The 24,481-nt window shown below is 46.6% G+C and overlaps 1 protein-coding gene across 1 annotated transcript in view; it reads right to left on the bottom strand.

Moving 5' to 3' along the window:
* The window catches only part of LOC144768456 (bactericidal permeability-increasing protein-like), a 347,712-nt gene that overhangs the window by 194,381 nt on the left and 128,850 nt on the right, over positions 1–24,481 (bottom strand). Inside the window, exon 6 of the mRNA XM_078652124.1 lies at positions 1,426–1,489. Within this exon, the coding sequence (XP_078508250.1) occupies positions 1,426–1,489 (64 nt within the window). The remainder of the gene's footprint in view (positions 1–1,425; positions 1,490–24,481) is intronic.

Below are 24,481 nucleotides of genomic sequence, written 5' to 3'. Positions count from 1 at the left end.
AGAAAGAAAGAAAGAAAGAAAGAAAGAAAGAGCAAAATAGAGAGAAAGATGAAAGCAAGAAAAAGAAAGCAACAAAATTAGAAAGAAAGAGTAAAATAGTGAAATAGAGAGAAAGAAAGAGATGAAAGAAAGAGAAAGAAAGCAACAAAAAGAGAAAGAGAGGGAGAGAGAGATAGAAAGAGAAAGAGAAAGAGCCAGAACAAATGAAGGTAAGTAAGTAAGAGTGCATGAATGCCGAAGCATCTTAGTGCTACCATGCTGCCACTGATCAGGAAGATGAGGAGACTTATTTAATACTGGGGAAAGAGAAATTGGTCTTTAGAATTTTCTGAAACAAAGCCAGTTCGTTTGAGACCTAAGGGAGAAAGGCAGGGAATTCCATAGCTTACCTGCCAAGTAGGAGAAACATCTTCCACTCCACAGTCTTCTTTACACTAGGGATGGCCACCAACTGAGCATTGGAAGAGCTTAGATCACATCGAGGAAAATGGCGAGCAAAGATTTTCTTTAAGCCCTGGGGTCGGTGTCCATGCAGTGCCTTGTGCACAATGCCTTGAATGTTACCATGTTTTGAACAGAAACCAGTGGAGGCCCCTAATGTTGTTTGATATGGAGCCAAATGTTTGCATTTTTAAAAGCAGACAAGCTGCAGCGTTCTGCAGAGAATAAATCTTCAATTGAAGTTGTTTGTCTATTCCTAAATAGAGAGCATTACATTAGTCTATTTTGGACAAAATCAAGGCATCTATTACCATTTTTGCATATCAACTGGAATGAATGGTAAAACCTTTTTTGGTACACTAAAAAGATAAAAACACAAAGATGTGATGCAGTTGATCTGTTCACAGAAACAGAGCAGGTTATTAAATATGACCCCAAGATGTTTTACTTTACGGCCAGGAGATCTACAAGGACTGGAATCAGCAGAAGGAATCGTTCCAGAAAGATATGTTGTTTCTAAAAAGTATCACCTCAGTTTTCTCTGTATTTAACTTTAGATAGTTCTCCTTGAGCCAGCTAGTGATGCGCGATTGACAGTTGTTAAACTGTCTAGCCACAGTACTTACATCAGATTTAATTGCTATCACTATCTGCATGTCATCAGCATTAAAGAAAGAAACCGAGATAGAAAATGAAAGAGAGAGGCAGATAAACAGAAAGAATAAGAAATAGAAAATACGTGAGAGAGGGAGACAAAACAGGAAAGAGAGAATAAGGAAGAGAAAAACAATGAAGGAAGAAAAAGGAAGAAAGAAGTAAAAACAGAAAAAAAGAATGAAAGATAGGAAGATCTATGTGGGAACAAGAGAATAGAAAAGTATAGAAAAATATGGTAAAAGGAAAAAGGAACATGAAAGAGAACAGAAAAGGAGCACAAAATAAGTATGAAAGAGAAAACTTTACACATTTACACATTCATCATACCATCCAGAGTCTCCAGGAAAGGCTGCAGTTTGGTTTTGATGGAGTCAGAAACAACAGGGCATATCTGTTGAAAAAATAAGAAATACATTGTCAAAACCAGAAGTCTATTACCCCTGCTGTTCAGCTTATTGAAAAATGAAGTATCACTCACTGACAAACTTCCTATACAATAAGGTAGCAGTCTAATAAAATTAAATACAAAGAAAATGGTCATCAGATAAACTGAAATTTGACAGAAGGCCATCATTATGCTCACCAATGGCCTAGATGGAAATTAATTGCTTGAGCTGAAACACGTTTGAAGTGAGGGAATCATAATGGACCATTACAAAGTGAGCTGTAGCACAAATCTGAATTTTAATATTGCTCTGTGCCTAATAGCCAATTGGAAAGGTTTCCTCCAGCGGAGGACCCTCCATTAGGGCGGAGGAGCACCGCTCCACCCCCGCTAATAAAAATAACATTTTTAACCCTTTTTTATCATTTTATTTGAATCCCCCTGGACCCGGGAGCCAAAAGTCCCAGCACTCAAGCCAATCCTAATGCTGCTTTCATGCAGGGTCATGATTGACCGCATTGCAGTCTGGGACCCTGTCCCAGAAGTAGGAAGGGCGTGATGGGGTGGACAGTGGAGACGGACGAGATTAGGTGTGTTTCTTTGTTTTTTAAATGCTATTTGTATTTTGTCCCCTGAGACAAGCTCCCTCCTCTGACCCGCCGTCCAACTTTGGCAGGAATGGGCCACTGCTGGTTTCCTCTCTTCCAAAGTGTTAGAGCTGGCACCTTTGGCGTGTTTTAATTGATTTCCTTCAGACCACCTATTTTTGCTGAAATCATTTTTGCTGGGCGTAGGACTCTGCACACTTTACCACTGCTAACCAGTGCTAAAGTGCTTTTGCTCCTTCCCTAAAACCTGGTAACATTGGTTTACACCCAATTGGAATAGTTATTGTTTCTTGTAAGTCCCTAGTAAAATGGCCCTTTCTGTGCCCAAGGCCTTTAAATTAAATGCTACTAGTAGGCCTGGAGCACCGGCTGTGCCACCCACATAAGTAGCACTTTAAACATGCCTCAGGCCAGCCATTGCAGAGTCTCTGTGTGCAGTTTTTAAACTACCATTTCAACTTGGCCAAGTAAACCCATTGTATGGCTTAAACCATCCTTTTTAATAAATTTACGTCACCCCCTAGGTTAGGCTCTGGACAGCCCTGAGGGCAGGATGCAATGTATTTAAAAACGTTGGACATGTACCTTTATGTTTTGCATGTCCTGGTATTGAAAAACTCTTAAAGTAGTTTTTTCACTACTGCAAGGCCTACCGCTCCCATAGGATGATATGGGAGTTACCTTATTTACATTTTATGAGTGTAATTCCCAAATAGGAAGAGGTAACCCCTTCATGTTTGGTATCTCTGGAATTGCAATTTCAAACCCTAACTCAGGGTGGAGTTGATTTTAGATTTAATTTTGAAAATGCAACTCTTAAAAAGTTGGTATTTTCTTTCCTTTGCCATATGGTGCCTGCAGTCTGACTCTGGGTCACATGACTGGGCAAGGGTGACAGTTGGCCTTTGAATATTCCTCCTAGTCCGTCATACACAATGGGGAGCTTAGGTGTGAGTGAAAAAGCCATCACTGACAGGTTGGGAGGGAGGAGCTGGGCCCAGCTCAACTTGCACTTGATTTGCCTGTGTACTGTCTCCATACAAAGAGCTATAAATGGGGTCCCTACTTTACCCAAAGATTGGAAGAAACAATATGATACAGAAAGAAGGTATCACTGCCCTTTGGATGCCACAACCACACATGCAATAAATCACAATATTAGAGGAAAATTGATGAATAAAAAACACTATTAAAATGATATGTAGAAAATTGTACAATTTATTCAAACAGTAATATATTCATAAAAACTTTATAGTGCCATAAAAACAAGTTTAAAAAAGTGCAAATACGCATACAGGATACATTTAAAGATTGTAAACAAGGTTGTCAATTAGGACTGTGCAATTACACAAAAAATACATTCAAACGTTAAAAACAAAGTTGTCGACGCAGCGTTTCGGTGTTAGGATGCGACCTTCGTCAGGACAAATTTCTATTTCAAAAAGAGATATTCAGTTAGACAAATTAGTAAGAAGAAATACCATCTTATTCTTTTTTACACAGTACAACAAAGGATTCTCATAAGGGTCCATTAAATACAGTTCAAGTTTTTCTATGGCACATTTATATCCTCTTTTGTTTATTATACATGTGGTATGGGCTTAGATGTATAGATAGAAGGGGGAGTTTTGGGTGACAGAGGTTTTTTTATTTTATTACCTAAGGATAGCTGATATGCTACCGTTTTACTCGAATCTACTTTCTAATGTGCACTATATACATAGTTCTATAGGGTTTTGATAAAGAAGACCTCCTTAAATTAGTAATAGTACCTTAGAGGTTGCTGTATCATATTGTTTCTTCCAATCTTTGGGTAAAGTAGGGACCCCATTTATTTCTTTTGTACTACTCCTCGTCCCTTATCGGATTCTGAAGGAGACCTCCCTCATATTTGTTTACTTCCATTCAAAGAGCTGCATATACCTTGTAGTTAGTCTGGAGCCAAGGTCAGGAAGGGAGGGCATCTGTGCACTCACTTTAAAGGCACACCTCTAGAAGTTTCAGACAAGTTTAAAGGCACAACTAGACCTCAGATACCAACTCTTCAGTATACTTCTGGACCTGTGGATACTCTGCCAGGAAGAAGGGCTGCTGTTATGCTGAAAAGGACTACCACTCTGGCACACTGCTACTATGAAGAAACTGCTTCCCTGCTGTGCAAACCAGCTGCATGCTGCCCTCTTGCCTGGGGAGAAAGAACGGGACTCACAACTTCATCTTGAACCTGGGACACCAGAGTGACTCCAAGGGCTAATCTGCTAGCCTCATGATCTGAGCCTCAGGGACATAAAATGCTCCCCAACATCCTGCCCCAGCCCCTGGACCCAGCTGCAACAGGTTCTTGACTCCCAAGTAGATCCCCTCATGTCCTGAACCCTTGGTGTGGCTCACAGTAGCTGAATTCAAGCTTTTGGGCTCTTCACTACTGTCAACAGGTCTGTTTGCACTGTGACCTCAGCATTCACACTGCGATTGAGCGCGAAGCTCCGTCGGACCTGCCTTCACGCTCCTGCTTCAACTGCTGCGTTCTCTGCCAACTTGAAGCTCGAGCCAGACCCACCCATGACATCTGTCCTGCTCTTTGTGCTATATCAACAGCAGCCCACAACGCGTTCCTTGCTCCTCACTGCCCCCTCCAAAGTGAATGGCACACTTGACATGGATTGTGAGAAGGTAAACTTCAGCAGGCCTAACCTCGTGACTGTATCCGACCTGAGCTCTGTAGATGTCTGCCTGAAAGTGTGACTTTGACGCGGTCCAGTGCAAACAGATATGCAACCTGGTTGACGTTTTATGCTTTCTGGCTCTATAGTAACATAGAACTCCAGTTCCACTTATTGGATTTTTGACATTTTGATCTTGTTTCATTTATTCAATTTTACCCTATTTTTCGAACTTGGTCTGGGATCCTTTTGTGTAGAGGTTTTGACTTATTTGCTGTTTGAAGTGTTTCGCAAATACTTACACATTGTCGCTAAGTTAAGCCTGACCGCTCGGTGCTAAACTATCAGAGGATTGAGCATAGCTTAATTTAGGGTTGGCTTGTGCCTCACCCTGACAAGGATTTATGGTTGCTGCTTGACCTGGGCTCTTACCCTAGTCAACCAACAACCCAACTTCTCACACAATGTCAATAATAACAAAAATGTCAGGTGCCTTCAGACAGAAGCAATACAATCTGGTTCAATAATATTTCTTACACATCAATCAATAAAATAGTTTTTCTTATGCCATGAACTTTCATTTTACCTATGCGACTTGACATCACTGCTTCTATAGTCAATGATTATCAGTGTGAATCACAAGCATTATATTACGATGGCTCAATTTCAAAATAGAGGATCAAATGGGGAAAGTTCTGAAATGTCTTTATTATGCCTCAATTTAAATACCTAAATCTATGGATGTATATTAAGGTAAAAGAACAGAAGGGACATTGTAGTATAAACAGCCAAAGGAGGAAGACCCGTTGAACTAAACATTACACAATCTATTTTACTAATCATAATGTTACATCCCCATAAACTTAAATTCATATGTCAGTAAATAATTGTAGATTAAGAAATAAGAAGATATCATTAAACTTATTTAAAAAACTAACGCATAATCAGGTGTATGTATATGCATATTGTAAAAACCTTAGGAAACCCTCCTAAAATTTGCAATGCATTGCTCACCCGAAAATATTCTTTGAATTAATAATTAAAAGCCAGCCTGACTTGCACAAACAATAGAAACGGTTTCAACCAATGCTATTGACAAAGCATTGCAACTGTGTCATTTTAGTTTTAGTTTCTAGGGGAAAAAATAACTTGCACAAATGTCAAACTGGGAGTCAGACTACACAGTATCCCCCAGTGGGATATTACTTTTGCCTGTTAGCAAATGGCTTGTTGTTCCCACATCAGGACCGTATTTAGCAGTCAGAATGTCTGGCCAGAAGAATCCATTGCAGATCAAGCAACATTCAAATGTAATCCCCAGTCCGTAGATCCCACATCACTCCCTAATAGGGAACGGGGGTTCTTGGCTGCAGCCCCCCCCCCCCACCATGGGAACTGGAAGTCGTGCTCCCCCTGCTCCTAAAATAACCATGCTGGAGTTTGGAAAAGTGACTGCGCAATAAATAAGGCTTTTGCATTTTGCTTTTATCTTGTCACAGAAGTCAAATGTTGGGCTCTGTGTCCAGGAAAATTCTTCTTATTCTGCTAAATTAGAGATTGATGTTTACTTGTATTCCTCTTACTGGTAAGCAGATGCTTTTGTAATGTAAATTATGTGACAATCTTGATGAGTGAAAGAGGAAAGGATGGTGGATTTTTTTTTCTTTAACAACAAAACTTGAACTGCAATAATAAAACATGTTGGCACTTGCACAAATGAAGCAAGCTCTTTATTTTGCAATTCTGAAGCGTAATGAAAATAAATGCTTTAATAGGATTAAAACAAATCAAGAAAATTAAATTGGTGATGAGTCCATAAAAAAGCAATAGCAAAGCCAATAGGTCTAGCCTAAGCAGGAGCTATTGGCATTGTCAATGTTTTGTTAAGATATGTTGGGCAGCATGGGCGAGATCTGTTGATTTGCTAATGCATGTTTTATTTTATTATTCCAAGAAATCTCCACAATTTGCACAGTTGGACAAGGTGTGATGCAATATTCAGATTTACTTGAAAGCTATTTCGGATGACTACCTAAGTGATCATTAATGGTCCTTTCAATTTCCTTGACTGGAGCACTAAATATGCCTGAATTCAGCTCGCATTACTACACTGTTATTCCACGAGCCTTTTTATAATTTTTTTTAACTAAAGGCTTACAAAGGTTGGGATTTTCAAAAGTTTTGTTTAGCACTTTTTATAGATCTCACTATATATTTGAACTTGGAGCCAACAGGATGAGGCGGCATATGGGTGTATGGGCCAGTACGAGGGATGAAAGAGTCTTAATCAGGGCACATGATCTTCCTCTTTAGGGCTCAGGAGGTTGTCCTTGTGAGGCTGTACTCAGGCTTGTGAGGAACAGGTGGGATATCCTCCTAGCCGGTGTAGTTCTAGGCTTTTATTTTCTTCTAACTAAGAGGAATATTTACAACAGAATGGCGAAGCCTTGTTTTAAGCAAAAATTGCTAAAGCCATGCTTCGCCATTCTGAAAACTCAGGGATGCACCGTATTCACAAGAATGTGGCGCATCACTGCATTTTCCCCTAGCTCTGTTGCTAAATCCAGCTGCCTAGCGCAAAAAGAGGCACCCTTGCACCATAGTGCAAGGGTGTCTGCAATGGAGGAAAAGATTGTGTATGTACAGGAAGGTGCCCCTTCCTGCACATCAACATTCCAGAATGCCGATTTGAAACTCCTATGTGTGCTGCATTGTTCAGTAAAGATGATATGTGTGAGAAGTTGGCCTGGCATATGATGTCCGCTATTCTAGTGGGCACCTTGCACCAGTCCAAAGGACCCTTATTGATGGTAGGTTTAAAGTCAACCTTTTTAGAAAGCTATCCTAGTGGTAGCTGTGGAGAGCAGTCTTCAGGCTAAGACTAGTTAAGCAAGTTGTTTTACCATTTATATAATCTCTTGAATGATCAAATGAAAGCACACCACACAAGGTATATATCAAATATATATGTATTTATTCTAAACACAACCCCTCTGGACTCTTTATGAGCTCAGAGGTAAAAGTACAATACAAGGAACTTAATTAGCATACGATAAGTTGCGCAGTATACGTTATGCCCCAGGGGCCTCACAAACCATATACTAAAATAGTGGTATAAGACCCACGAGAGGGTTAGAAAGCAGGCCTAGGGTCTGTAGTACCGCTGGGGCTACCAGAAACCACCCAAGGTAGGGACACAGGAGGCCCACGGGGGACGCGTGCAGTGTATAAACACAGCCGCGGATCACCATTGACTTTCTATGGAGAACGAACAAGTTACAATTTTACAGATTAAGGGCACTTAGAGGTGAACTACGATGGAACCCTTTTAGACTAGGACACTTCGAGAATCAAGACCCACGGGAGCACCGGAGTACTCGTGTAACCCCACCGAGGGAAGCCGGGTGCATAGGTACCTTTTGGTGTCGGGTTTCGTCGTCGATTCCTATGGAGAGCTGCGAAGAAATGCTGCAGGTGACCAGAGGAAAAGTGTCCGGGTGGATGCAAGGGTGGATCGGAGATGTGTTTTCAGGTGAAAGAGGTGAAGCTTGACTCTTCAGCCACGAGGACCAGGAGGTGTCGACGACAACTAGGAGCTGGATTCAAGCTGTCCCACAAAGGAGGTCGAGTGCTGCAGCATCAGAATCCGGATTGGAGCCAACAAGCCTTGGCAACAGCAACCTATGCAAGATGACAAGATTGGCTTCGGTTCAGACCAGAAAGGCCTGGGGGACTCCTCCTTTATAGGGAAGTCAGAGCAGGTCTGGGGCAACCTGGAAAGCTCAAGAAATCAAGGATTGGCCTCGGTGGGGGCTCTCTAGCCAACGGACTAGGAACCGTGAAGGGGCCTAAAGTTGCGGTGAAGAAAGGGGCCTCAAGGGTCACTCGTGGAGTGCTGGCCTCTGTACTTTGGTGCAAAAGGTGCACATGGCAGGAGCTTCAAATACCCCAATGCATAACTTCGGGATACCTCGAGAAGTAGGTGCAGTTGCAAAAATGCAGGATGTCCAGGAGTTCCGGTCCCATGTCTCTCATGTCAGCTACGGGTCTCAGCTTTTAGAGATGTCTGGAAGTCCATGTCCTGTGTCACAGATTCTTTGGGATCCGGCGGGAGCCTCGAAAATGCAGACGGGCAAAGATGCTTTTGTTGCCTGTTTGAACAGGGTGGTCATTCCTTGACCACAAGGGAGATTTCTTCCATCTTCCAGTCGATATGGAATGTCGAAGGTCCAAGATATATGTTTCAGAGTTTCGTCCAAGGTAATCTAAAGTCCTAGGTAATGGGATCCTATTCTTATAGCAAGTTTAGGGGTTGGACTAACTCAAAGTTCCCACATATGGGTGGACCAGGGGAGGGGGTTGTTACACCCCTTCCAATTCGTCCAGTTTCGCACCAGAGCTGGGGCTGAGTGCCCCAGCAACCAGTTTGAACTAGGAAATACATGGAGTATCTTGTGTGCCCCAGGCAGTGTCTGAAAAGCATTCACTGATAGCAACCCACCCTGCCACCATACACTAAAGCCTGTCTGGGGAGGAGCTAGCACCTCCCTTGACAGGAACCCTATTGGCCAGGCCTCCCCTGCCAGAGTTGTATCCCAAAGCAGGAGGGCAGACTCATGTCTGTGGCAGCAGCATCCAATTTTGTGATGCTGGGGCTCTGTTTAAGCTTAACTGGGCATACCAGTGTGTACATGTATTATCACTCTAGAAGTGTGGAATGCTACCCCCACCACCAGAACTGGTGGGGGGGGGGGGGCGGGTAGTATTCCAAAGTGTTTTAAACCAAATACGACATGTTTTGATAAAGCCAAACCAAAGTTAGCATTAACCGCGAGGATTATAATGCACTAAAGAGTATAGGGAATGGCTATATCATAGAACCGTTATAAGGAGATATTTATGAAAGCTGCAGAGGGGCTCAGCTCATGCTAAGGCACCCTCTCACACAAAACCAAGAACTCTGCCTTCAGTATTGTCAAGGCCTGCCATAGGAGTGACTTATAGGTTACTATGTGTCAATATGTAAAGGTAGATATAGGTATACTATATCTAAGTAAGGGGTGCATACAACACCTTACCCAGGCTGCAAGTGCAGGCCTGTGGTGTCAGTTTGGAAGGCTAACCAGTGGTGGCACAATACATGCTTCAGCCCCTGGTAGGGCTCTGGGGTACCAATGCCCTGGGTACCTAAGGTACTATATTCAGGGACTCACAAGGGTGACCCAGTAACCAATCTGGTATGTACCTAAAGTACATGGTATCAATTTAGAGAGAGAACAGCTAGGCTGTGGGCCTGATTAGCAGGGTCACAGCCATACTAAAGTTAAAAAAACAGCGAAACACAGCAAAAAGTGGGGGTAACGATAGGAAGCAGACCCTACTCTCCTACACCCCCCCCCCCCCACGTAGGGACATTAAACTAACCTTGACCAGTTGAATCTTCATGTTCTAAGTGGACATATCTGGAGAGTCCATCTGCATTGGCATGGTTACTCCCATGTCTATGTCCCACTGTATAGGCCATCCCCTGTAGGGAAATGGACCACCTGAGTAGTTGGGGATTTTCACCCTTCATCTGTTTTAGCCATAAGAGGGGCTTATGGTCTGTCTGACCTGTGAAGTGAATACCAAACAAGTATGGCCTCAGCTTCTTCAGAGTCCAAACCACAGCAAAGACCTCCCTCTCAATAGTTGACCAACGTTTCTCTCTAGGGGTCAGCCTTCTGCTAATAAAAGCTACTGGCTTGTCCTGACCTCATCATTAAATTGTGATAGCACAGCCCCTACCACCAACTCAGAAGCATCTGTTTGTACGATGAATTCTTTGGAGTAGTTAGGACTTTGCAGAATTGGTGCAGTGCACATGGCCTGCTTCAGGTCATCAAATGTCTTTTGACAGTTGACTGTCCACTGAAGTTTCTTAGACATTCTTTTAGAAGTTAAGTTATTCAGGGGTGTCACTATGGAACCATACCCCTTGACAAATCTCCTATAGTACTGAGTCAGGTCCAAGAAAGCTCTGGCCTGAGTCTGGGTGGTTGGAGCAACCCAGTCCATTATGGTCTGGATTTTGCTCTGCAATGGTTGAACCTGGCCTCCACCTACAAGGTGGCTCAGGTACACAGCCTGACTCTGCCCTATGTGGCACTTAGTAGCCTTGATAGTTAGGCCTGCTTTTTGCAGGGCCTCCAAAACATTTTTCAGGTGGATCAGGCGATCTTACCAGGTGGAACTAAAGACAGCAATATCATCAAGATAAGCGACACAGCAGTCTTCCAGGCATGTGAGGACTTTATTCACCAACCTTTGAAATGTGGCAGGTGCATTTTTCAGACCAAATGGCATCACCACAAATTGATAATGCCCACTAGGGGATGAACATGATGTTTTGGCTTTGCATCATCAGCTCGTCTGATCTGCCAGTAGCCAGCTGTTAGATCAAATGTGCTCAGAAATTTGGCAGATGCCAACTTATCTATGGGCTCATCTACTCTGGGTATTGGATGGGCATCAGTCTTAGTAACTGCATTGAGACCTCTGTAGTCTACACAAAACCTCATCTCTCCCTTACTGGCTGTGATATTTAGGTACTAGGACTACTGGACTAGCCCAAGGGCTATCTGAAGGTTCAATCACTCCCAATTTCAACATTTTCTGGACTTCAGTCCTGATACAGTCCCTGATATGATCAGGTTGCCTGTAAATCTCATTTTTAACAGGCAGACTGCCCCCAGTGTCCACTTCATGAGTGCACCAGGTAGTCTGACTTGGAGTCAGTGAAAACATATGTCTGTACTGCTGTAGAACCTGTCTGCAGTCAGTCTGCTGCTGATCAGTGAGGCTGCCTGCCAAGGCTACTCCATGAACTGATCCACCATCAGGGTTCTGAGAGCAGGTCTGGGAGAGGGTCACTCTGTTCCTCCTCTCCTTCATCAGTAGCCATGAGCAAGCCTGTGTCTGCACTGTCAACATATGGTTTCAGTCTGTTGACACGATGCACCATATGGGGGCTCCTGAGAGTTCCAGGTTCTACCAAATAGGTAACCTCTCCATTTTGTTCAACAACAGTGTGGGGTCCACTCCACTTTTCTTGGAGAGCTGCTGGGGCCACAGGCTCCAACACCCACACGTTCTGTCCTGGCTGGTAAACAGTCAGTACAGCCTTTTGGTCATGCCAGTCTTTTTGTAATTCTTGGCCAGCCTCAAGGTTTTCGGTTGCCTTTTTCATGTACTCTGCCATCCTGGAGCGGACACCAAGTACATAGTCCACAATATCCTGTTTGGGGGGTTTGAGAGGTAACTCCCATCTCTCCTTCACCAGACAAAGTGGTCCTCTAACAGGATGTCCCAACACATTTTCAAATGGGCTGTAGCCAACCCCCTTCTGTGGAACCTCCCTGTATGCAAACAAAAGGCAGGGTAGCAGGATATCCCATCTCCGCATGAGCTTTTCCGGGAGACCCTTGATCATACCCTTTAAGATCTTGTTATATCTTTCAACTAGACCATTGCATTGTGGATGACAGGGTGTGGTGAACTTGTAGTTCACTCCACACTCCTTCCCCATTGCAGTTAAGTAACTTGACATAAAGTTTGCACCTCTGTCAGAAACTACCTCCTTAGGGAAACCCACTCCTGAGAAAACTCCCAAGAGGGCTCTTGCCGCAACAGGTGCTGTAGTGGTTCTAAGAGGAATTGCCTCTGGGTACCCGGTGGCATGATGCACTATCACCAGGGTAAACCTGTGCCCAGATGCAGTTTGGGGATGCATTGATCCATCAATGTCAATCACTACACGTTCAATGGGAACCCCCACCACAGGTAGTGGTATAAGGGGGGCCTTTGTAGTGCCACCTGATTTGCCACTGGATTGGCAGGTGACACATAAGCGACAAAACTCCTTGGTGTTTTCAGACATGTGGGGCCAGTGAAAGTGAGGGACAATTCTGTCCCAAGTCTTGGCCTGACCCAGGTGTCCTACTAGGGGAATATCATCGGCTAGTGACAGAGGGAAGCCCCTGAATGCCAAAGGTATGACCAACCTCCTGGAAGCACCAGGCTTGTGGTTTCTACTCTCTGAATACAGGAGCCCTTCATCCCAATAGATTCTATGGATGCCACTAGCATTCCCAGCAGCCTCAGCAGCAGCTTGCTGTCTGAGGGGTTCAAGAGAAGGGCAGTCCAACTCCGCTTGACTCAGATCTGCCCTGGAAGGGCCCCCTGTCCCTAAGAACTAAACCTGATCAGGTTCAAGCTCCTCTGGGACAGTTCCTTCTTTAGGCTCACAATCAGCTTCCTTAGAAGGCTGATCCTCACTCTGAGTCAGGGGGAAGGCACTGCTCCTTTTCTTGGTAGGAAACTGGTACATTATTTCAGAATCTAGTGCCTGTTCAGTGCTAGACTTTTTGACCTGTGACCTAGTCATTGCAAGGACATGTGCTGATATTCCTAACATTTCTGCATGAGTCCTGAACTCCACTTCAGACCAGGCGGAATTCTCTAGGTCATTGCCAAGCAAACATTCTACAGGGAGGTCTGCACTAATCACAACTTTCTTAAGGCCAGTTACCCCTCCCTAGAAGAAATTAACAACTGCCATACTATGGGTAGTACTGACATTGCTGGCATTGGTCACTTGGTAAGTTTCACCAAGTATCACGTGTCCAGGGTCCACAAAGTCAGGTATCACCATTGTGACACTGGCACATGTATCCCTATAGTCCTGGGCCACATTGATTAAAGGAGTTTGTCTGTACTTGCCTAGGTTACTGGGACTCACAGAGGAGGTCATATCCATGCCTCCATCACAGATCAAAACAGCTTGAGTTGGCACTCTGACTAGGCCAGAGTCCATCTCAGTTCCCAGGGTTAACCCTACTACACCCTTCTGTTGAGAACCACCACTTGGAGCTGAACTAGGGGAAACAGTTTCCTTAGAGACAATGGTGGCTGGAGCTGTCTCCTTCTTGGTGCACTCAGTAGTCCAGTGAGTATTATTCTTACAATTCTTGCACCATGGTTTTCTTGGGCCTTCTTTCTTTTTAGATTGGGGACCCCCAACATTAGAAGCTTTTTGGGGACCGTGTGAAGACTTCTGGTCTTTAGTTTTCTCCCCACACTGTTGGTCTTGCTTGTTCATGTCACCACCTTGGTTCTGTACCTTCTGCTTCACCCTGGTTCTGACCCATATGTCTGCCTTCTTTCCCAATTCTTGGGGAGAGGTCAGATCAGAGTCAACCAAGTGCTGATGCAACAACTGGTTCTGACAGTTATTAAAAATCTGTTCTCTCATGATTAGATTATACAATCCTGTATAGCCACACACTTTACTGCCCAGCAACAAGCCCTCCAGAGCCTTAGTAGCACAATCTACAAAGTCAGTCCAGTCCTAAGTCTGTGTCTTCTGGGCATCTCTGAACTGCAGCCTATACTGTTCAGTGGTTAGGCCAAACCCATCTATCAGAGCACTCTTCAGGACATTGTAATTGTCTGCATCCTCTTCTCTTACAGTGAGGGGCTTGTCTCTACCTTTGTCTGCAAAGGAGAGCCACAAGATTGCTGCCCACTGCCCTGGTGGTACCTGCTGTACTTTGCAGGCCCTTTCCAGTGCTGTTATCCATTTGCGGATGTCATCCCCTGTCTGATAGGGAGGGACAATCTTGCTTAGGGTTCTATCAATCAATCAATCAAGCCATTTATAGAGTGCGCTACTCACCCGTGAGGGTCTCAAGGCGCTGAAGGGGGGGGGGGGGTGCTACTACTGCTCGAAAAGCCAGGTCTTGAGGTTTTTCCTGAAGGAGAGATGGTCCTGTGTCGTTCGTAGTTGTGTGGGGAGGGAGTTCCATGCTTTGGCCGCCAGGTAGGAGAACGACCTTCCTCCGGTGGTGGTTCTGCGAATCCGTGGAACGGTGGCGAGGGCGAGGCTGGCGGCGCGGAGCTGGTGGGTGGGAGTGTAGAACGAGAGGCGGCTATTGAGGTATTCGGGTCCTATGTCATGGAGTGCTTTGTGTGCGTGGGTGAGGAGCCTGAATGTGATCCTCTTGTTGACGGGGAGCCAGTGCAGGTTTCTCAGGTGGGCGGATATGTGGCTGTGGCGAGCGATTTCGAGGATTAGTCGTGCGGAGGCGTTCTGTATGCGTTGTAGTCGTTTCTGAAGTTTGGCGGTGGTTCCTGCGTATAGGGCGTTTCCGTAGTCCAGTCGGCTAGTGACGAGGGCCTGGGTGACCCCTTTCTGGTTTCGGTGGGGATCCACCGGAAGATCTTTCGGAACATGCGTAGGGTGTTGAAGCATGATGACGAGACGGTCTTGACTTGCTTGGTCATCATGAGGGACGAGTCCAGGATGAATCCCAGGTTGCGTGCGTGATCCGATCCGAGGGTGTTGGTGCGGTTCCCAGCGCTGTGGGCCACCAGGAGTCATCCCAGGCGGAAGAGGATTGTCCGAGGATGAGGACCTCTGTCTTGTCTGAGTTCAGCTTCAGGCGGCTGAGCTTCATCCATTCTGCGACGTCTTTCATTCCTTCCTGTAGGTTGGTTTTGCCGGTGGCTGGGTCTTTGGTGAGGGAGAGTATCAGCTGGGTGTCGTCAGCGTAGGAGATGATGTTGATGTTGTGTTTGCGTGCGATGGCGGCGAGGGGGCTCATTTAGATATTGAAGAGGGTTGGGCTGAGCGAGGATCCCTGGGGTACGCCGCAGATGATCTCAGTAGCTTCTGAGCGGAGGGGCGGGCGGCGGACTCTCTGGGTTCTGTTGGAGAGGAACGAGGTGATCCAGTCTAGGGCCTTTCCTTAGATCCCAGTGGTGAAGAGGCGGGTTATTAGGGTGTGATGGCATACGGTATCGAAGGCTGCCGAGAGGTCCAGGAGGATGAGGGTGGTTGTTTCTCCGTTGTCCATCAGGGTCCTGATGTCATCGGTGACTGCGATGAGGGCGGTTTCGGTGCTGTGGTTGGCTCGGAATCCGGACTAGGATGGGTCGAGTGCATTGTTTGCCTCGAGGAAAGCAGTCAGCTGTTTATTGACGGTTTTCTTGATGACTTTGGCCGGGAAGGGAAGAAGCAAAATGGGGCGGAAGTTCTTCAGGTCTTTGGGGTCTGCTGTGGGTTTCTTCAGAAGGGCGGCGATTTCTGAGTGCTTCCAGCTCTCTGGGAAGGTGGCTGATGTGAACGAGCTGTTTATGATGTTCCGGAGATGGCGTGCGATGATGGTGTCTGCTTTGTTGAAGATGTGATGGGGCAAGGGTCCGAGGGGGAGCCGGAGTGGATGGAGTTCATGATGTTGGTGGTGTCTTCAGAGCTGATGGGGGTCCAGGCGCTGAGGGTGGTGGTGGGGGTCGCTGGTTCGGTGACTGGAGGCGGAGTCTGGGGTCCGAAGCTGTCGTGTATATCTGCGATCAATTGGTGGAGGAATGTGGCAAAGGGAGTTGCAGAGTTCCTGTGAAGGTGTGATGTTGTTGTTGCTGGCGCTGTGTTTGGAGAGCTCTTTGACGATGTTGAAGAGTTCCTTGCTGTTGTGGGTGTTGTTGTCTAGTCGTTCTTTGAATGATGTCCTTTTGGTGGCGCGGATCAGCTGGTGGTGTTCGCGGGTGGCGATCTTGAGGGCTGTCATGTTTTCTGTAGTTCGTTCGTGGCGCCAGGTTTTTTCGAGGGTTCGGCAGGATTTCTTTGATCCTTTGAGGGCGTCTGTGAACCATGAGGTTTTCCTGTTGCTGGTCACGCCTGGGGGGTTCGTTAGTGGTGCGAGGTTGTCGGCACAGTTGGTGATCCACTGTGTGAGGTTGTGGGCTGCGTTGTTTCTGTCAGCGGAGTTGGCTGGTGGGTTCTGGCTCAGCGATGAGAGGAGCTGGTCTGTGGTGATTTTGCTCCAGCATCTGCGGGGGATTTGCTGCGTGCGATGGTGGGTAGTATTCTTTTTGAAGGTGAAGTGGATGCATCTGTGGTTGGTTCAGTGTAGTCCGGAGGAGTGGCTGAAGGAGATGTGGTTGCCGGCGGAGAAGATGGGGTCGAGTGTGTGGCCAGAGATGTGGGTGGGGGTGCTCACCAGTTGCTTGAGTCCGAGGTTGGTGAGGTTGTCGAGCAGGGTGGTGGTGTTGTTGTCGCTGTTTTTCTCCAGGTGGAAGTTCAAGTCCCCGAGGAGAATGTATTCTGGTGAGGCTAGGGCGTGCGGGCTGATGAAGTCGGTGATGGTTTCGCTGAATTGTGTGCGTGGGCCCGGGGGTCTGTAGATGAGCGTTCCTCTAAGGGTGGTCTTGGGGTCGGTGAGAATCTGGAAGTGTAGGTGTTCGGCGGCGGAGAGTGTGTCTTCGGTGATGGTCGTGATGTTGATGGTGTTCCTGTGGACGATGGCGATTTGGTTGACGCGGTCTTTCCGGATGATCTTGTAGCCGTCCGGGATGGCTATGGCGATGTCTGGGGCTGAGGAAGCGTTCATCCAGGTTTCCGTAAGGAAGCCGACATCTGGTGCTGTTGTGTCCAGGAGGTCCCACAGTTTGACGGCGTGCTTGTGGACGGAGCGTGTGTTGAGGAGGATGCACTTGAGGTGGTTGTTGTTGTTGCGAGGTCCGGTGGGTCGTCTGCAGGTTCGGAGGCATGTGTATTTGCAGGCTTGACAGGAGAAGGGTCTCTGGGTTCGCTTCGGGGTGGCTAGGTAGCATGCGGTTGTTTGTCCGGTGTTGAGTGCGTTGAGGGCGGCGGAGTCGTATCTCAGTCGGGTGCTTTGGGAGCAGCGGGGGCCAAGGGTTCTGGCGCTAGGCGCGGTACAGGCGCGGACGGGCGCAGACGGGCTTGCCAGTGGCGCGCCCGCTGCGCGCGTCCGATGCGCTTCCGCGCGGCTTCCTCCATAAGAGGCTAAGTGGGAGGGAGGAGCAGCTGGGAGGCGGGAGCGGGGCGGCCAATGGGTGGGAAGGCTTGCAGAAGGCAAAAAGTGGGCGGGGCCGCAGGGGAGCAGCGGCGGAAAGCGTGGGGCTGGGGTGGTCAAGGGGCGCAAGGAGAAGCCAAGGGAATCAGGGGGAGAACAACAGTGAACAGCACGATGAACCAGACAGAATACCAAACAAAATAATGCCACAACAGCTACAGGAATACCAGTCCCAGGGGCACACCAGCGGAGGGCTCCAGGCAGCAGGAGGGAGACACGGGCGCACAGGGGGAGCCGTGCGGCATGTGGGGTGACCTATTCCTATCACTAGGGATATTGCTGCCACCATGGGACTCTAGTCCCATCTTTTTTCTCTCTCTCTCTCAAGAGCTAGGGTCCCTTTTTCTAAGGCTACTTTTGTCTCCTTATCCTAAGCTTGGCTTCTCTCATCCTAGCTTCCTGTTCCTTCTTCGCAGGAGAAGTTCTCCTCCTATGAGCAGAGGCAGAGGACCTTACAGATGAGCCAGAATGGTTGGATTCCACTGAAGGTGATCTTTCCCTTCTAGGCACACCTACAGGTCTACATGGGGGGATGGAGGGAGGTCCATTTTGGCCCACTTCATCCCCTGGTAGCCCTGTGGTTCCCAGGTTGAGTCTACTGACATCATCCTGGTCTGCATCCTCATCATCAGAGTTCTGGTGGGTCACCCCACTAGAATCCTCTTCTGATGATGGCTGCACCCCCATCTCCATTACCCAGTCTATCAGGATCTGATGCTTTTTCCAAGTCATCTAACACAAATATTTCTATGAGGTGTTGGGTGGTGGGACTTTGTCCTTGCTTTAATTTCCTTATGGCACACAATCCTCTTAACTCTTGAAAGGTGAATGTGTCATATTTAGATGTCTGCCCATGGCTGACATCTGGCATTGACCCACTAGGTCCCGCCTTTAAAGCCATGACTAGTGAGGTGTGGTGTGAGCACCTACCTACACTACTTGGTTTCCTACTAAACCTCTCTAGTAGTTGTAGTCAGGGTGTGCTAGGCCCTTAACACCTACAACTGCTAAATTCAGTAGAACTTATGTATTTTAAGCTTGATTTATATGTACCTACTGGTACCTTAATGTGATTTTTCAAATCCTCAAGATTATTTGGTAAAACAATGGTAGCTCTAATCCCACACGCTGCACACCAATGTGGGAAGTTGGCCTGGCAGATGATGTCCACTATTTTAGTGGGCACCTTGCACCCATCCAAAGAACCCTTATTGATGGTAGGTTTAAAGTCAACCTTTATAGAAAGCTATCCTTGGGGTAGCTGTGGAGAACAGCCTTCAGGCTAAGACTTAGAGGCGAGTTAAGCAAGTTGTTTTATTAATTATAATCTCTTGAATGATCAAATGAAAGCACACCACACAAGGTATATATCAAATATATATGTATTTATTCTAAACACAACCCCGCTGGACTCTTTATGAGAGGTAAAAGTACAATACAAGGAACTTAATTAGCGTACGAAAGCTGCATAGTATACATTATGCCCTAGGGGCCTCACAAAACATATACTACAATAGTAGCATAAGAACCACATAAGGGTTAGAAAGCAGGCCTAGGGCCTGTAGAACGCTGGGGCTACCAGGAACCACCCAAGGTAGGGATGCAGGAGGCCCATGAGGGACGCGTGCAGTGTCTAAACACAGCCGCGAATCAATATTGATTTTCTATGGAGAACAAACAAGTTACAATTTTACAGATTAAGGGCACTTAGAGGTGAACTTCGATGGAACCCTTTTAGACTAGGACACTTCGAGAGTCAAGACCCACGAGACCACCGGAGTACTCGTGTTACCTCACCCAGGGAAGACGGGTGCATAGGTGTCTTTTGGTGTCGGGATTCGTCGTCGATTCCTATGGAGAGCTGCGAAGAAATGCTGCAGGAAACCAGAGGAAAAGTGTTCTGTTGGATCCAAGGGTGGATCGAAGATGTGAAGAACCTGAAAGCAGAGGGGACAGTGTCTGGGGTCACTAGCCAGTGACCAGGATGGCGATGGGAAGATGACAACCAATGTCGGGTGTTTTCAGGTGAAAGAGGTGAAGCTTGACTCTTCAGCCACGAGGACCAGGAGGTATCGATGACAACCAGGAGCTGGATTCGAGCCTTCCCACGAAGGATGTCAAGTGCTGTAGCATCAGAATCCGGATTGGACCCAACAAGCCTTGGCAACAGCAACCCACACAAGATAACAAGATTGGCTTTGGTTCAGACCAGCAAGATCTGGAGGACTCCTCCTCTAGAGGGGAGTCAGAGCACATTTGGAGCAACCAGGAAAGCTCAAGAAATCAAGGATTGGCCTTTGTGGGGCCTCACTAGCCAATGGACTAGGAACCCCAAAGGGGCCTTGAGCTGCGGTGAAGAAAGGAGACTCACAAGTCACTCGTGGAGTGCTGGTCTCTGTACTTTGGTGCAACAGGTGCTCGGGGTAGGGGCTTCAAATACCCCAATGATCAACTTCAGAATACCTTGGAAAGTAGGTGCAGTTGTAAAACTGCAGGATGTCCAGGAGTTCTGGTCCCATCTCTCTTGTGTCAGCTACGGGTCTCAGCTTTGCTGGGATTTTGGGTCAGCTTCAGAGTTTTCTGGAAGTCCATGTCCTGTGTCACAGATTCTTCGGCATCCGGCAGGAGCCTCAAAAATGCCGACCGGCAAAGATGCAATTGTTGCCTGTTTGAACAGGGTGGTCACTCCTTGACCACAAGGGAGATTTCTTCTGTTTTCCAGTCGATATGGAATGTTGAAGGTTCAAGATATATGTTGCAGAGTTTTGTCCAGGGTAATCTAAAGTCCTAGGGACTGGGATCCTATTCTTATAGCAAGTTTAGGGGTTGGACTAACTCTAAGGTCCCACCAATGGGTGGACCTGGGGAGGGGGTGGTTCCACCCCTTCCCCTTTGTCCAGTTTCACGCCAGAGCTGGGGCTGAGTGCCCAGCAACCGGTTTAAACTGGGAAATGCATGGAGAACCTTTGTTGCCCCAGGCAGTGTCTGAAAAGCATTCACTGAATGCAACCCACCCTGCCCAATACACTAAAGCCTGTCTCGGGAGGTGCTAGCACCTCCCTGGACAGGAAACCTATTGTCCAGGCCTGCAGCAGGAGGGCAGACTCGTGTCTGTGGCAGCAGCATCTATTTTGTGATGCTGGGGCTCTGTTTAACTTTAACCGGATATACCAGTGTGTACATTTCTTCTCCCTCTAGAAGGGTGGAATGCTAGCCCCACCACCACAACTGGTGGGGGGTAGTATTCCAAAGTGTTTGACACCAAACACTGCATGTTTTGATAAAGCCAAACCAAAGTTAGCATTAACCGTGAGGATTATAATGCACTTAAGAGTATATGGTATGGCTATATCATAGAACAGCAATAAGGAGATATTTCCAGAAGCTGCAGAGGGGCTCAGCTCATGCTAGGGCACCCTAACACACAAAACCAAGCACTCTGCTTCCAGGATTGTCAAGGCCTGCCATAGGAGTGACTTATAGGTTACTATGTGTCAATATGTAAAGGTAGATATAGGTATACTATATCTAAGTAAGGGGTGCTTACACCACCTTACCCAGTCTGCAAGTGCAGACCTGTGGTGTCAGTTTGGAAAGCTAACCAGGGCAGGCACAATATATGTTTCAGCCCCTGGTAGGCTTCTGGGGTACCTATGCCCTGGGTACCTAAGGTACCATATACAGGGACTCACAATGGTGACCCAGTAACCAATCTGGTATGTACCTAAAGTACATGGTATCAATTTAGAGAGAGAACAGCTAGGCTGTGGTCCTGATCAGCAGGGCCACAGCCATACTAAAGTCAACAAACCAGTGAAATACAGCTAAAAGTGGGGATAACCATAAGAAGCAGACCCTACTCTTCTACAATATGTGTACCATTTCACAGGTACAAAACAGCATTGTTCCTAAGCATACTATGTACTTACATGGTCATGCCTAGATGTGCCAAGGTGTTGCAATGGCATTGTGCAACAATTGCCATGTCTTTGTACTTTGGCCTTAGTAAATCTGAAAGGATAGAATATAGGCTTGTGTATGCTCACTCTAAGCTGCCTGCAAGAGGAGTTTAGGCTGTAGTGGCTGCTACCTTTGATGTTGTGAAAATAATATTGTTTCATTATGTTTGTACCTGTTTCGAGTCCCCCTTTGACTGAAAGTTTTCCTTTTTGCTCAAACAGAAAACATGACCCCAGAGCAGTTGAAGAAGCACAACTTCAGATAGGAGCGCTACTTCCACATAGGACAAGTTGCTAAGGCGATGTGCGATGAGGAAGCGACATGACGAGGAGAAGGCTCAGGGCAAGTGGAAATTCTTTCCTCTGGGACCAACGACATTGGACAAGACAAGCAAAGGAAAAGATGGTCGAGCTGACCAAGGTAACCCAAAGGCACCGGTACCCAGCACCTCCATCAGCATACCCTCACATCAATCAGTTCCTACACGTCAGCCCACAGGAGAAGATAGCTCATTTGAGCAAAACATAAAAAAGGACCTGTTGAACCTAAGGTTGAGAGTGGCATTGTTGAGCACAAGATAGACTGGGCTATTACACTGCTCCAGGAAGTGAAGAAGGCACTGTCAAGACCCTAGCCATATTCCAGACACATGGAGCCTGTATGTCCTTCCCCCTGTACATAGCTTTAATCTAGTTTAGTTTTTTAGTTTAGGTTAGTTAGTGTAGTTATACTGTAGGGGTAGTAGTGTTGGGGTTATTTTAGAGGTTAGAACAATTTTGATGGCAAGGGGTCACTTGTGTTTTTGGGGTGGAGGTTGATGTGTTATACATGAGTTATTAAAAAAAAAAAACAGCAATATTTTTAAACAAATCTAAAAAATACATGATTGTTTAGGATTCAATGTGTAGTTAGTTGATGTTTAGGTGTCGTTTCTGGTGTCTCTGTGTGACGACGTGTCTTATGGTGGGTTTTGGGTTTAAGTTCATCATGTCATGCTAAATGTGTACAGTAAGCTAGGTTACGATAAGGTAGGTTTAGATAGTATGTAGGATAAGGTACTGTAGGTTAGGTTGGATTACTTAGTGTAGGTTACGTTGTTTTAGTGATTTTAATTTTTCTGTTGACATTAAATGTCATTGTTTGCTACATACAGGTATACATCATGATCTACTATGTGTGATTTAGCATGCGTGCTCAGGTAATGTTATGCACTTGCATTTGTCTTTGCTAGCTGTATTTGACAGCATGTGTGAGTAGGTGCTTTCCCTATGGACATCGATCTTTCAGGTTGGCCATGGCGTTACATGATCTATCTACAAACATTGTTGAGCAGCACATGTGGAAATTATAATGGAAATGGTACACAGTGCAACACACATATTCACATATGATATCTCTGTATGGGTACGTCATGTGACATGCTTTGGAAGGATGTTGTGGTCAAAACATTCACCCAAACTGAAGGCTTTTGGACTCATACACTGATGGATGCCTCGTACACACTCACACTTGCAGAGTTTACTTGTCAGCCCAGTGTAATTTGTTTGTTAGGCCGCCAGTGGGAAGATGGCATGCTGAAACGTCGGCATCGAGCGGCAAGGAGTTTTGTCCCAGAATTTCTGTTGCATTGTCATCTTTACTTAAGGGAACTCACACACAGGAAGTTCCATGTACCGAATCAAATACATTGAGGAACAAGGCTACAATTCTAATCCCTTGTACATTTGTTGGCTAGCCATCTTTCCCATTACCACAAAGTCTGGAGTCCGGTGTTGATGTTCCATGTGCTCCGTACATTGAGAACGGACACCAATTTATGGGCATATTTGCCACAAGGCCTAAATCAAATGTTTTTTCATCTGGGCGAACAAGGACTGTTGTATTAGAACATATCCAGTGTTTTATGATCCCCACCACTCACCTAAAAAGCAAAAAACTTGTGGTCCTGATGAAGGTGGATACAAGTTGTTATTTCCACTGAAACGTGCATTGATCTGGCTACAGTGAAATCCCAGCAGGCAACATAATCACAGACAGTTATAAATTGTTAGCTCTGTGATCCTATCAGTGTATGCTGAGCGACCTTGACCATGTTTACAGGTTAGGCCGCTCCCCACGCCGCACAGCACCACCTGTGTGTCGTGCCCCCAAGCCCTGCTGCTGCTGCTGCTAGCAGTTCGAGGCCCCGCTGCTCACTGCGCTCGTTCTGCCGTCTGTATCTGAGCCCTGCCTGGTATTGTTTATTATTTGTATTTCCCCACTGTCCTGTTTCCTGTATGTTCTTGCACTGTTTTTTTCCTGTTTTCCTGATTGCATCCCTTTTTTTTGCCTTCTGTATCCCGCTTCCACCCGTTTCCCGCCGCAGCGTCCCCTGCGGCCCCGCCCCCTGCTCGCCCGTTTGCCGCACGTAGCGGGCAAGCCACTGGTGCGCCAAAGACGCGCCTAGGGAAAGCCCGTCTGTGCCCGTCCGCGCCTGGACCACACCCAGAGCAAGAACCCCAGGCCCCTGCGAACGCCACAACGTCCATCACAGCTACGATGCCAGCACCCTCCACGCACTCAACACCGGACGATCTAACACCTGCTTTCTGACCACCCCGAAATGCACCCAAAGACCCTTCTCCTGCCGGAACTGCAGCTTCACCAGCATCAGATCCACCAATCCACCCATCGTGAAAGAACGCAACTACCTCCGATGCATTCTACTCAACACCCGCTCCGCCCACAAACATGCCGTCGAACTCTGGTACCTACTCGACTCTTCCTCCCCAGACGGAGACCTGGATGAAACCCTCCTCAGCACCCTACATCGACATAGCCATCCCAGACGGCTACAAGATCATCCGTAGGGAC

The sequence above is a fragment of the Lissotriton helveticus genome, chromosome 7, assembly GCF_964261635.1.
Source record: "Lissotriton helveticus chromosome 7, aLisHel1.1, whole genome shotgun sequence".
NCBI classification, from domain to species: Eukaryota; Metazoa; Chordata; class Amphibia; order Caudata; family Salamandridae; genus Lissotriton; species Lissotriton helveticus.
This window is presented reverse-complemented; position numbering and strand designations above follow the sequence as displayed.